This window comes from Leuciscus leuciscus (assembly GCF_965113295.1).
Source record: "Leuciscus leuciscus genome assembly, chromosome: 12".
NCBI lineage: Eukaryota > Metazoa > Chordata > Actinopteri > Cypriniformes > Leuciscidae > Leuciscus > Leuciscus leuciscus.
Window position 1 is genome coordinate 39555623 of NC_138736.1, and position 15006 is coordinate 39570628.

Genomic DNA, 15006 nt, shown 5'->3' on the forward strand with positions numbered 1-15006 from the left:
TTAATATTTTACCACAGTCAAGCTCAAATGGAGTTTGGAGGTTTATGACCAGTGAATATCAGACTTGTTTTGTCCGTCATTAGAACAGCCGCATTTGAGGCATTAGTGCATCACATTACATTTCATCAACTTACAGGTTATAAAGTGTATTTGGCCAAAATCTCATGTTATTAAAGATGAAGTGCTATGTACAGGCTATTTAAGACAGTATTGGCTGTGACTCAATGACAAATGCTAGACTGAGACACTCTTCTCCACTCCTCAAATACATTAAACATCAGTGTTTATTCTGTAAATATAGTGTTTCTTGACTAAAGAAAATGTCGTACTTATTCAAAGAACCAGTTCTTTATTTACCATTGCATTGCAAACGAGCAGAGACGCTCAAAACTGTGTGTGGCACTTCATTTACGGTAGAGGTGGGTGGGGCTATGAGGTTTGACTGACAGTTTGAGGAGCCAATGGCATTACAAGGTTTAGTCACAAGCTCTTTTTAATACTTAAATATTTGCAAAATCCACAGACAGATGTAAAGGGAGATCAATAGCAATGATTTGATATGATTAAATGTAATGATTAAATATGGAGATATGAGGTTTCCGCCAGAGAGCGGCGATATGCACCATTATGGTGTACCGCGGTAAACTGACCGATGCAGTTGAGGTAAATGAAACACACACACAGCAGCGGCACAAAGAGCCACAGAAAACACAGTCTGTCTCTCCTGACGCGTCAGTCGCTCTCGCAGGGCCTGCAGGAAAGAGTAGATCTGCACGAGCACAAACACACCTGCACACACACACACACACACACACACACACACACACACACACACACACACACACACACACACACACACACACACACACACACACACACACACACACACACACACACACACACACACACACACAGGGAGCTGAGAGATACAGATACACAAAGACACTGAATCAACGTTTGTGTTTCTGACGCTGTAGCCAATGAGGAGAGACTCACCAGCCGCTGCCATGTGTTCACTGGTTCTGATTGGCTGAAACCCAACGAACGGAATCTGCATAGACAGAATCAGACCAATGACGTAGAACGTGCTGTACGCTGAGAGAGAGAGAGAGAAAGAGCCGACCAATCAGATTCAAGGCAGCAACAGAAGCTTCATCAGTCTCTTCTGGTCAGTAAAACGCTGGAATGATTTTTCTTTGAATCTTTCTGTGAATCTTTGCGAGTCTTGACTGAGACTCACCGATGTAGACTCTCTTGCTGAAGCGGCGCATCAACAGCAGCACGAACACGTGAAGAGGAATCAGATTAATGATGAAGACGTAACCGCCCCACGCAGACACCTGAAACACACTCTTTCCCTCAGTCAAAACACTGAATCTCTGAAACTCTGAATCAATCAGCTTTGAAGATTCAAAAGAAAAACCTTCTTAAAATTACAAAGAAATTCAGTGCGTTTATGATCAGATCATGATAGAAAAGCGTTCACTGCCCTCATGAAAAAGAAGTACACTTAAGCATACATTTTTAATGGAGTACTTATTATACTTTAAAAATAATATACTTGAGTGCAAACTGAATGTAATGTTTTCAGACACTTACTGAATGTTATTTGCTATTATAAGAAAACCTATTGTAGTTTGGATTTATATTAAATGCAATTAGTTGTACTTAAGTGTGCTTTTTTTCGACCCACTTAAGTAGGACTTAAGTACAACTTTATATATATTTTCATAATTACATCTATGGTCTTTGAAATATGGTTAAAGTGTACTGCTGAATGCACTGACAAGCATTTACTATTGAGTAAAACATTACAGTTAAAGTCCCCTGTGGTGAAAATCAAGTTTTTTTAATGTAGTTTATGTGTCTATGTGTTTTTTTTAATATGCTTTAAGACAAACCATGTGTAAGTTCATAAGTCGACAGCATTGCTGAGTATTTTCTCCTTAAAACTGCAGTGAACCAAAGACAGTCTCAAAAACACGCTTTGAAATCGCTGGTGTTTCTGACGGCACAAACTACCTTGTAACCAATCAGATCAACGTGTGATCGTCAACCAGTGGATCTCTGAGCTGAGTGAGTGGAGGCGGGGCTCATTTGCATATTCATAGAACCGCGAATACTAAATGATGCAAGGGTGTCGAATTACGTTCAAGCTATTTTAAGGCATGAAGAATTTTAAGGCGAAAACGTTTAAATATGTAATTTTGGTGATCAAAGATGAGTTTTAAGGGATACAATTATTGACTACAGGGGGACTTTTAATTATAACCAAGTACTTTACATGAGCTCTTAATGCAGATGTACTTTTAATTAGGGCTGTCAAACGATTAATCGCGATTAATCGCATCCAAAATAAAAGTTTGTGTTTACATAATTTATGTCTGTGTACGGAGTATAATTATTTTCTATATATAAATACACACACATGCATGTATATATTTAAGAAATATTTGCATGTATATACTGTGTATATATATTTATATTATATATAATATATATTATATATAAATATTTTATATATAAATAACACATTTTCTTAAATATATATATGCATGTGTGTGTATTTATATATAGAAAATAATTATACTCCGTACACAGACATAAATTATGTAAACACAAACTTTTATTTTGGATGCGATTAATCGCGATTAATCATTTGACAGCCCTACTTTTAATATGACATTATTACAAAGTGCACTTTTTAAAAGTGTGTTACTAAGCATAATCCTGAAAGTGTGCTCTCTTTAAGTGCTCTTTCATTTCATTGATATTATAATTTTCTTAAATATACCTTTAAGATTTGAAGTACACTACAAGTGCTTACTCAATACAATTAAGTGTACTTCTTTTTCACCAGAGCAGACATGCAGGGTGAATTCAGGAATATTGTTCACGGCACGCTCAGACACTCACCATGTAGAAATACGAGAGACAACATCCGACGCTCCAGAACACAGATCCAGTTTTGACGGCCTTCACCTGCACACACACACACACACACACACACACACACACACACACACACACACACACACAGAAAACTCACTTCCAGTTCAGATCAAAGAGTGACAGCGAACTAGGGCTGCCCTCGACTAAAGCTTTTTCTAGTCGTAGTAGTCGTTCATTTAAGCCATTAGTCGAATAATTGCGCGTTTATTTTATTAAGCCATAAATCATAATAATGCGCCTTTAATTGCCTATATAAAATATGTATAGCCTAATCAGCGCATAAATTAAAACATAAAGCTTGCCACAGCGCACCGGCAAACGTAATGATTATGAATGTGTCGTGTAAAAAAACGGAATGAGACTGTCTGAACATTTTAATAATTTATTGGTAATGTTTTCTGTGTTTTGGGCTGCAGAGATTAAGTCAACGATTATTGTTACACCTCTAATAATTTTAGATCAGATTCCAATCGGATACACGCTTCCTCTCAAGAGCAAACCAGATTGTCATAGACTGTTCCCACACTGGCCACTTTTTGTCTTGTTTGACCTCTTGCCCTCGGGAAAACGCTACAGGTCAATAAAAGCACGTGAACAGTTTCTATCCTAAGGCCGAACACATTCTAAATTGAACACACATAATATCTCTGCACCCCATATTCCATTTTCATAGTTTTAAATGATTTGCTCATCTGTCATTTTATTATGTACTTGGGCAATATACAGTAGAGTATCAGTGCAATTATATTTATCTGTTGTGTGTGTGTATTTATGTTAGTGTGTATGGTATGGTATGTTACGTAGTTGGAAGGGCATTCACAGTTTCATTGTATTTTAAATGCAATGACAATAAAGTTTTCTATTCTATATTCTATTCTATACACAAATAATCGGATTTGGACTGACAGTCTGAACAAGGCCTAAGGAGGAGAGCGCTTCCTCTTACCCACAGAAAGAAGGTGAACTGCAGGGCGAATATGGCCACGGCCTCGTTGTCGAAGGATCCGGCCACCGAGCGCGAGATGTATCCGGGAACCACAGCCATGAAGCAGGCGGACAGGAGCCCGGCCGCACGACTCCACAGCTCTCGCGTCAGCAGGAACGTGGACATCACCGTCAGGCCGCTGAACACGGGCGCCAGGAACACACACACGTCCCGGATGTGCACGCTCAGGTGGCCGAGGTTCAAGAGGTAGTGGATCAGACCTGCCGTCACCATCAGACCTGGATAGACCTGCAGGAACACACAGAATCCGGTCTGACTCTGGATTCTGATAGAAGAGAATCAGGTTTCAGGTGTGAACGAACTGAATCGCGACTCACCGTTCCCCCAACGATTCGCCCCAGAGGATACCAGGCTCTCTCATCAAACCAGTTCAGGAACTCGTAGAAGCCGTTCGTGCTCAGATGATGAGTCGACCTGTAATTAAACCTGTTCACACACACACACACACACACACACACACACACACACACACACACACACACACACACACACACACACACACACACACACTTTTAGGACAGTTAACAGTTATGCCGTGTATATTATGACAGATTCTGTCAAAGGTGTCAGAATGAGATACTCAATAAGAACATGATCTGAATTAAAAATCAAACTGATATCAATTACAAACACAACTGATCTGAATTAAAAGCTGAACTGAATTTATTAAAAACAACTGATCTAAGTTAAAAACAAAACTGATCTGAATTAAAATCAGAACCAAATTTATTAAAAACAATTGAACTGAATTAAAAATCAAACAGATATGGATTACAAACACAACTGATCTGAATTAAAAGCAGAACTGGATTTATTAAAACTAGACTACTGATCTGAATTAAAAATCATACTGAAACAGATTAAACAACTGATATGAATTGAAATCAGAACTGAATGTATTACAGAAACGAATCATACTGTCTGAAACTGTCAACAAACACATGCAACAAACCACCGTAAGACAGAAAGAGAGAGAAAGAGGGTTGGAAAGGCCAGAGGCTTACACAAATAAAGAAACAAACAACAGCGGGAGAAGAAGAAAGGCTGAAAACTCAGACTGAATTTCACCTCATTGGCTCAGATCAACGTGAAATACTGAAACTCCTGCAAAACAACACCAGGTAAAGAGAATCTTCTAGTGGAACGACTTAAAATAGATATTCACTGGTATAATCCACCAAAAGCTGAACATTCAAAATACTGCCAACATCATCTTCATCATGTACACTAACACTGCATGAAAAGAGGTGTATCCGGACCAGTATACTCCTGTATACACTGCTGGAATTCGGAAGAATCCGGGAGTATACTGGCCGGATAGCTCAAATTCCATGGGTCTGTATATATCCATATACATCCGAAATGATACCAAATCGGATGTATGTTGTGGACGTATACTCCCGTGCTACAGCCATTTGTTGCCATGGCAAGTAATCCCTCAAAGGTTTTTTCAAGAGAACATTTTCACACCTTTGTGCACCTTTTGGCCTTCCCCCCTATTGGTCCTTTTCTTTTAAAACCACTCCCATTACCCAGACCACTATTGGAGGACAGGATACATTGAAAACCCAGGAAAGTGATTTGATTGGTTACTTTTAGAACATAACCCACCCTAGGCCTTTTCGCACAGTGATTTGATTGGTTATAGGCCAGCTATGCAGATATTGCTCAGTATACACTAAACCCCCCTTACCCCAATTTTAATACATTCAAATATAATTTTAAAAACACACACAAAGAACAATGAGAAAGTCTGACATTTTTGTTAAGGTAAATAAAACATTACAAAGAGCATTATAAACAAGCATTAAAAAGGAATGGGGGAACAAAAATATTTGAGGGGATGAAAATTTAAAGGAACAAAAACAAATATAACATGAACATTATAAACATACATTAAAATGAATGGGGAAAAAGAAATGTTAACAAAGGTGTAAAGGAATAAAATACAAAACGTGGAGATCAGCAACATGCACATCAAAAAGGAACAAATATACAAAGTATACAATATAAAACAATTTAAAATCAATAAATAAATATAGAAATTAAAGTGTATATATGTAAATATTAATTTTTTCAAACTGCCATGATGCACTGGTGGTGTGACGTAGCGTGGGTCAGCCTCTAGTCTGGTTTGTAGTACCTGGCAGAGAGCAGATAACTCTGTGGTTCTGTTTGGTGGAGACCTCAGCATCCACACTGGCCTTCCATCAACAATAGCATCTTCATCAGACACCAGTTCTATTGTTGCAGTCTTCCACAGTTCCCTTTATGTGTTGGGTTTGTACAACACTGGACATGGTCTCCAGCAACTGCAAAACATGACAGTAATTTAACCACTAAAACACAGAGAGGAGGACAGTTACATTCTGAAGAAGAAAAAAACAACAACTGCTTAACCAGTTTCTTAACTAACCCATCTCTTTCGTTGACGGTTCTTTGCAGTGTTCTTCATAGTGTTTCTTTTCTTGGCCTTTTCAGGCTGAGCCAAAGAATACTTCCTCCGCAAAGTCTCAAAATACGTCTTGCAACCTGTTAAATAAATCATAAATAAATGTAATGCCAATAAAACTAAGTAAAACAGAGGACATTAAAATGATTACAACATCTTTAAGATTACCTTTTGCACATTCAGGGTCAACGTCTGTAAAAGTTGTCCTTAATTCTTTGAAGAGATAAGTGGTCACAGCCAGGTTATGTGATGAATTTATTCTGGGGGAAAAAGTTGCAGGCATCATTAATGAAATTCAGTTTTAGTATTTCAAATCCATATAGTGGTAGATTAAACTAACATTTACAGTATACAATACGCAGTCTTACCCGGTTTGTGGATCGTATTTGTGTGGGTTGTTCTCTGAATTATGGAGGCGCTTTACGGGTTCCTGTAAAGTTTGAAATTAAAAAGCGTTTAAATGGATTCACAATCTGCAAGAACCTCAAAAGTGAATTTTCAGTTTGAATAAGTTGGCCATCACAGTAAACATAAGAGACAAAACATATCAGTTCATAAGTCTTTAAGATGTCACTCAGCGCCTCTGATATCTTACCGGTTCGTGCCGCCTTCTGCCTATACAAGGCCACCAGTGCAGGTGTATGTTGGTCAAGCACAGCATAGAACTGGTTCCGTATGTTGACGTTTGTGATGCGTTGGAACTCAGCACAAAGCTACAAAAACAAACAAAAATAATTATATAAAAAGACTAATACTCGATTTGCAACAGAAAACACATTTGTGATGCAACATGTTCCGTTAAAATACATTGTTGAGCAACATGGTCACATGCAAAGTGATAGTTCTTACACACAGTGAATAGTGGCATTTGCTGTTCCATTTGAATGTGATACATATTAAAAATTTGGCAGTGAAATATGTGTGAAGAGTGGCAGAAAAGAGAAGTGAGTCTGTTTTACCTGTGATTCAATCCGAAGAGCCGGCCATTTCCCCAAGAAGTCCTTCACCTGCACAGATAAAACAATCAATATGAAACCAGTCAAATTATGCAATCAACCTCTTTAATGACAAATTAATGATACAGAATTTCAAGTGAATGTAACTTACCGATAAAGTTGCTCTCTGGTGACAATGTAGGTCTGCACATGCACACAAAAACAGACAGCAAGATATTTAATTTTTAAGAGACGTTTGATTGATGCTAATGAATTAGGCTCCAAATAAAAGAAATGGTGAAAAATAGTTACAGACTAAATTAACATTTGAGTCACCTTGATTTTGGGGATGCTCACTGCACTCCTTCCACTTAAACCTATAATGAAAAGACGTTTGTAAAGGGTTTAATAAAAACTTGCATAGTTCATTCGGTAACTATTATGTCCATAACCTTAACTTTGTTTGAGTAAAAGTTAACGTAACTGCTAACGTTAGCCACTAGCTCATTTGGGTGCATCCGTTTATATACTGTCTATGGGTGCATCAGCATGTAGATAACATCACATTGAACTTGCCAGAGCAGGGCGCTTAACACAAACAGCAGCAACACACTCAAAAACAGAAGGACTATCGCTTGCTGAAAAGAGGTATTGACTAACGTTAACATTATTGCCCTGCCACGACATTAACATTACACAGGATATTATCTGTAACTAGCAGGCGGACTGACGGCAATCGCGCCCGCGGCACCGCGCTTGCAACTTAAAAATAGCCTCGTCTAAGTCAAATATCACGTGTAATATGATATTCTTACAATATTACAACAAGCAAAGTAGTTTTGAAGTGTTTTGGTTTACTTACAAGTTGTTTCATTCTTGATACACGTCGCTCAAGAGGGTAGCCATCTTGGACAGATTTTTCTTTTTTTTTTTTTTTTTTTTTTTTTTTTTTTTTTTATTGCAGTTGAACAATCAAGTAACAAATAATAATACAATTGAACATTCATAACAATGAAATGACAGTGGATGACAAAAACATAGAAATGGAAGACAATAGATACATTATAATTATTCCTACAAAGACAAAAAGACTTATTAATCCAATTACACTTCGCTCAACAAAATATCATATAATTTCAAAAATTTGACACTTTTTTTGTTGTTAATTTTTTTCAACGTCTTAATTAAATAGTTAAAGTCACTCAAAAAATTATATAATTTGGGTACTTTTAGAGAAAACTTACACTTATGGATAAAATATTTAGCTAATAAAATAAATATGTTCCCAATATATTCTATTTTATGATTACAATGAGAAAAATAACAAATTACATCACCCAATACAAATTCAATATCTAATTTTAATTTTGCAACAAGGAGTTTTGACAAATCCAACCAAAATTTTTTAACAAGGGAGCAATTAAAAAAAAGATGATCAATTGACTCAATACTACTTTTATTGGACAGATTTTTCAGGTAACGTCAGCTGCACGTCATGACGTCATATCACGTGATCGACAGTACACTTTAAAATAGTGAGTAAACCAGCGGTGTTCACTCAGAAACGCTGAGGCACACAAACATAAAAATACATAGGCTATTTGTTCATAGACATTAATAGTTTAAAGGTGGATTAAATCAGCAAGAGATTTTAACTGTAGTGACCTCGGTCTTCAATTCAGTGGAGTAGAAAAGCTCAGGTTCCTTCTACCTTTTTAATAAATATCAAGTCACCTTTATTTATACAGTGCTTTTTACAATACAGATTGTTTCAAAGTAGCTTTACAGAGATAACAGGAAAGTAATGCAAGACAGTTTGTTTCCAGAAGAAAATAGCTTCACAGTCCAGCTTAAGTCAGTTCAGTGGTGATTCATTTTGTTGTATAAATAAATAAATAAATAAATTTAAATGTGGATATATATAGCCACTTTGGAGAAAACCGTGATGTCATCGTCCAGCTCAGCTCAGATCTCATATAATAGTGTCAACGCAGGCAGATCAATAATATTGTTGAATATTAAATTAAATTTCCCCAACTAAGCAAGCTAAAAGCCAATTGTAAAAAAGGTGACAATTGTTGTTGTCTGCAATTTGTAAAACTTCACAATAAAATTTGAGATATTCTGAAATGTTTGGTTCATTTTTCTTTATTTGTTCCATTAAATTTATTGCTGGGAAAAAAATTAATCGCGATTAATCGCATCCAAAATAAAAGTTTGTGTTTGCATAATATATGTGCGTGTACTGTATATAATTATTTTGTATATATAAATACACACATATGCATGTATATATTTAAGATTTTTTTTATTTATTTTTTATTAAATTATTTATATTTATATATAATATAAATTGTGTATAAATGTATATACAGTATATACATGCAGATATTTCTTAAATAAATACATGCATATGTGTGTATTTACAGAATAATTATACACAGTACACACACATATATTATGCAAACACAAACTTTTATTTTGGATGCGATTAATTTTTTCCCAGCACTAATTAAATTCCTTTGTTTATTTCATTAAATATTCAGATGTTTTTGTGAACGTATATGTTCAGACTGGGTGTTTATTTTGTCCTGTTTTTATAAAAAATATTTGATTAAGAGACTTTTTTTCATGCAGTGGTTTTAAGGCCCTGACACAGGCGACGTGAGCCAACCCTAGAGTCGGCTTTAGTCATTGCTAGTTCTTTGACGTCGGTTTTGTGTTTCAGGTCCTTAAGAATTTATTTATTTTTCTGTACAAAAAGCTTGTTTGCTTTAGCCTATAGTAATCCAGAGATAATTCTCAACCCTGAAGTCCTCCCTGGCCACCCCTCCCTCTGAGAACAGCCAGCACCTTTAGTGTCAGTCATTAACATATGAAAGGTCTTCACACCTAACAGTTGTCAGTCCTCTCACACCCAGCAGTGTTTCAGCTGTATATGTCCGTGAAATTTCACGGATTCCTGTATATGTCCGCATATGTGAGGTTTCCGGGTTTATCTGGAAATATACTGTTCCATGTTACTCTGATCCGCTTTTTCCCACATACATCCGGCAAACATCAAATTACACAGGAGTTTACCATGGCCGTATTTTGCCGGATTTGAGTCTTTTCATGCAGTGGGACATATGGAGGATACAAAATCAGTTGAGTTTGATTCTGTTGCAATTTGTTCACGGTTAACCCCCATTTTGGCTTAAAACGCTTGGACTATAAGGATGCACCCCCATTTCCCAAAAGTGCCACCAGTTAAAGCCAACAAACTGTACATATGTGCCAACAAACCAGGAACAGCTGCATCTCCACTCACTGTGTGTTTCTTTGTTGCAGTCACACCTCATTGAGGAAGCAACCAGATGTCAAAGTGCAGCACCTGAGTGGCATTCACTGAGGAAACAGAGGGTGACTGCTTCAAATTTTAGGGAGGTTAGCCATGTTAGAGGTCCAAATGCTGCAGGAAACCTATCTGAGAGGATTATCCGAGGGACACGACAAACAGCACATATTAAGGCAGGTGCCTTAAAGGACTATGCAACTCTTAAAAATCTGAACTTGGGGAAATGTGGATGTGTCAGGGTGCGTCACCTGATGGGCTGGTATATGACCCGCTAGAGACCATCATTCGGCTTTGTTGAGATGAAATGCCCAAATGCACTAAGCTACATTGACTGCAGGTACCTCAGAGTTGATCATGGAACATATAAATGAAAGGAAAGCCATGCTTATTATTGGCAAGTGCAGGGTTAGGGTTAGTGACTTTGTTGTCTGTGCCCATGATGACATTGACATGTTTGTGCAGCACATTTACAGAGACACTTCTGTGTTAAGCTCCCTGAAACAGAGATGTGATTTGTTTTTCTTTACTGCCAAAATACCTCTTTATGTGTAACCAAACTAAAGAGGCACAGTGTTGAGGAAATGAACTGATGCATGATTTTACAAACATGTCATTTTATTTTGTCTTGTCATGTCATCAAAATGTCATTAAAATATTTGTTTCACAATTCTATATTTGTTGACAATTTAATTTCAAATCAAATTTCAAATTATGTACAGTGAATAAGGACTCATTCTAAGGTTAAAACCAAAATGATTAAAAAACATTTAGAGATATTATGTTACATTTCTGCCTGTCTAATTCTGCTTCTTCAGCATTAGCAATTGCTTGCCCAGGCTTTAACTAAGGGCCCGTTTCGGTAGTTAACCAAGAGGCAGGCGACTGTGTACAGTTGATTGATGCTCCCTGTGAGAGAAAGAGGTATTGCTGTACTGAATATCTTGTGCTCCTTCACCCTTCAAATGAGGCGCTCAACATGGACTCTTGAGTCTTGCAGTAGACTGTGTTTTCCTGACCTCTGGCCCAGACAGTTGTGCTCTCTTTGACAGGAAGGTAGGTATGTGGACTTTGCAGGGCACACAGTCTTCCACAAGGAAACCCTTATCCACCATTACAGCCATTGTTGGTTTTATAAGAGACACAATACCAGACTGCTTTAGGATCTCTCTATCACTGATGGATCCTTCAGAGAGATGACACGAAGGTTACAGCACCGTGAGGAGCCATCCCAATCAACCCTTTAAAAGTGCAGTGAGATTTGTAGTTGGAGAATACTTCGCTCAGAAGGAGAAGAGAGTGTGGTGTTTGGCAGCGCAGTTCAGTACAATCCAAAATCACTTGTGTATCTGAGTAAGACTGAAAAACATCTGGCATGTGAGCTTTGACAGTCTCCTCATCCATCCAAATGCCTACAGCTCCAAGCACAGTGTAGAGAAAGTTGGCCCATGTGTTGATTATGCGGCTTACAGTTGATTGTTGGATTCTGAATCTGTGGGCCAGGGGCCTCATGTACAAAGACTTGCGTTGAATTCATACTAAAACATTGCATACAGACAAAGCTGGAAATGTGCGTACGCACAAAAAAAACAGATGTATGAATCACTGCGTACGAAGGATCCCACGCATATTCTCTTTGTACATCCCAATTAACGTAAAATTGAGCGCACATGCACGAGCACAACGCCCCACCCAGTCTCCTCCCTTAATTAAATCAATTTAAAAAAAAAAATATGAGCGGGAGAGTTTGGCATCATCCTGGGCCAGAAAATCATTGTGGGCCCTAAAAACTCATTCTCTTCGGATTCTGCCATTAGCAATGTCCTCTAATAAGGCCAAAGCTGCCATTGCCATAGACTAAGGGTTGTATCAATTTGCATATGCTTTTATATGTTCTTACTTAATTGCATAATTGATAGAATATTCCCATAAGGCTTGTGTGACAATATATGTCAATTATTTTATAAATTGCAAATTAATAGCAATGCTTCCCACAGGTGGTGGTGCGATAGACTTGTTGAACAATTCGTTGTGTAATGTTTGCAACTTTACTTCATTGCCTGTAAGAGTCGCCAACGGACAAAAACAATGAGAAATGTATGTACACCAGACATGAAATTGGCGTGGAGGAACGCACATTCTCACGTTAATTTCACTGTTAGTACATCCGACCGTGAGCGTGAAAGCTGGCGTACGCAAAGTTTTTGTGCGTACACAAGATTGATACATGAGGCCCCAGGTCCGGGTTTGTAGCGGAACGGCTGCGGCCATGACTGACAGCTGAAGTCACGAGGACCCACGAGATCTCGCGAATTCACGTATGATCGCGCGATATAACAGGATGTAGTTTCCATAAACAGAACCACAAAAACAGCAACAGTTTAAATGATTTGGTGATTTTGTACTTCCAGAATCAGCATCTCCTCATATGGTGTCAACAGGGTGAACTGGTGTCTGAAAACATCTAACCTGTTGACTTCAGCCGCTGGTGGACATTACTATTTAGTCGGATCTCGAAAACTTCAATCAGTATGCTCCTTTGCTCCACCTGAATTTCAGTCCGTTTACTATCCTGGGCTGCGTTTTCCGAAACCTTCTTAACGCTACGTCGTTCTTAAGTTATAGCCTACCTTAAGCTGTACCTTATCGTTAATAAGTGTTTACTGAAGTACACCTTCTGTAAGTCATACGTTCGTAAGGTTGGTCTGGACCACACTTATCTTATCACTGTTGACCATCTATACAAATATAATTCTGAAGTTAATACACCCAGTTAGGGGTGGGCGATATAGCCTCAAAATTATATCACGATATTTCAAGAATATTTGCGATAATGATATTTATGACGATATAAAAAAAAAATTAGACAATTTTTTTTATTACATTTATCTCACCTAAATGTTTGCTCACTCATTGTGTTTTTACAATTGGGTAATTTTGTATTTCAGAGTTTACACAACACAAGGAAGCTTGATTTCAATCTTTGAATTAAATTGAAAAAAGTAGCAAAACATATATACAAAATAATAAAGATACAAATAAAGAGAAACGTTTTTGGGTAGGTCTAACACTATTCAGAAATACTACAGAAACTGAATAAGGTAATCAAATGTAAAATAACACTAGTCCTGACTAAATTAAATTAAAGGCTATTAATTCTGATTCCTTACAATGAAAGCTATCTTTTGTTGTTTTGACGACAACATTAATGACAGACACATATGGCTGCTGTCACTTTTAGAGCTAGTGCCCGGATCCATTACTGTTATAGGCGGATCTTTTGTGACGTCATTGTTTATGTTTGTCGCGTTGCATCATGGGAATCGTGTGGCAGGAAACACCGCTAGATACCTCTAGATACCTGTAATTTGATTGTTTTGCACGTTTGGAGGAGGATTTAGAGAAGAGGATGGTTCACTCTTGCTGTGTGGTCGAGTACGGCTCGTTGGGGGCCTGATAAAAAGTTTTTTCGAATTCCCTCCGAAAAGGATCGCGAAAAACGAAAGAAATGGTTGCGTGCAATTAGGCGATTGAACCTGGACGCTCCGAAGAAAGCCTGGATTCCTGCAGCTAACGTTACTGATCGAGTTTGTGAGGCTCATTTTGTTCATGGTAGGCCTAAGTCTTAGTGACTATGTATTTATAGAAGATTGAATAAAAAAAATAATAAAACTGAGTCAAATCAACCGAGTCATATGTTTTCGCGTTCTGATTCAGGTGTCCCAAACCGCGATCCACAGCACCCAGACTATGTTCCTCACATCAAAATGGGCTATTCTGGATCGCAAAACTTAAAAGCAAAAGAAAAGGCTGTTCTAACCTCTGCTTTTAGCACGATCACTGCTTTCTGTTTGGCAGAAAAGATCGGCCCAACTTTTCGAAAAAACTAAATAATCATAGGCCTCCAGACTTTTGAAAGCCTTTAATCTTTCATGAGTGAAGGGTCCAGGGGTTTCTATTAAATAAGAATAAATGTCTCCCCAGCAGATTGGTGGCCAAGACACGGGCAAGTCGGACCAACGTTTTTTGTCATCCCAGATCTCATATGGGCTTTGAATAACTTCGATTTTGTCACCAATACAAATTTTGAGCTTCTCTCCAAACCTCCTCCGGTCTTCAGATGTTAAAGTGCTTATATATTGTGGATTTCGCCCGCTAACTCTCTTGAAAATGCTCGTCGCGTCTTTACTGCCCGCAATACTGTTTGTTTTGTTGCCACACAACCACTCGCGCATGCGTACAAAGATGTCAACAAAGATCCTCCTATACTGTCTGTCACTCTGTCACGCACGTTTTATGGTTATTTCAGACATAACCGACTGTTTAC

At 37.8% G+C, this 15006-nt stretch overlaps 2 protein-coding genes across 4 annotated transcripts in view; both read right to left on the reverse strand.

The window, feature by feature from the left end:
- LOC309510705 (dolichyl-diphosphooligosaccharide--protein glycosyltransferase subunit STT3B-like) overlaps window positions 1–15006 on the reverse strand; it is a gene marked incomplete at its 3' end in the record, with an annotated part of 42204 nt that overhangs the window by 5630 nt on the left and 21568 nt on the right. The window contains exons 2-7 of the mRNA XM_082185577.1: window positions 4276–4384; window positions 3899–4186; window positions 2917–2982; window positions 1241–1340; window positions 997–1095; window positions 651–789 (exon numbers count right to left, since the gene is read on the reverse strand). Coding sequence (XP_082041703.1) covers window positions 651–789; window positions 997–1095; window positions 1241–1340; window positions 2917–2982; window positions 3899–4186; window positions 4276–4384 — 801 coding nt within the window. The remainder of the gene's footprint in view (window positions 1–650; window positions 790–996; window positions 1096–1240; window positions 1341–2916; window positions 2983–3898; window positions 4187–4275; window positions 4385–15006) is intronic.
- LOC309511416 (uncharacterized protein) lies at window positions 5748–8267 on the reverse strand. 3 transcript variants are annotated; one of them, XM_082186667.1, is made up of 9 exons: window positions 8208–8267; window positions 7682–7722; window positions 7518–7549; window positions 7370–7417; window positions 7006–7123; window positions 6779–6840; window positions 6579–6670; window positions 6375–6490; window positions 5748–6270 (listed from the first exon to the last, which is right to left on the reverse strand). In XM_082186667.1, exons 5-9 carry the CDS (start codon window positions 7069–7071, stop codon window positions 6187–6189), a joined length of 420 nt encoding a protein of 139 aa, XP_082042793.1. In that variant the 5' UTR covers window positions 7072–7123; window positions 7370–7417; window positions 7518–7549; window positions 7682–7722; window positions 8208–8267; the 3' UTR covers window positions 5748–6186. The 3 variants fall into 3 exon arrangements, with proteins under 3 accessions (XP_082042793.1, XP_082042794.1, XP_082042792.1); XM_082186668.1 differs by lacking the exon at window positions 7682–7722 and having other exon boundaries at window positions 8208–8256; XM_082186666.1 differs by lacking the exon at window positions 8208–8267 and having other exon boundaries at window positions 7682–7852.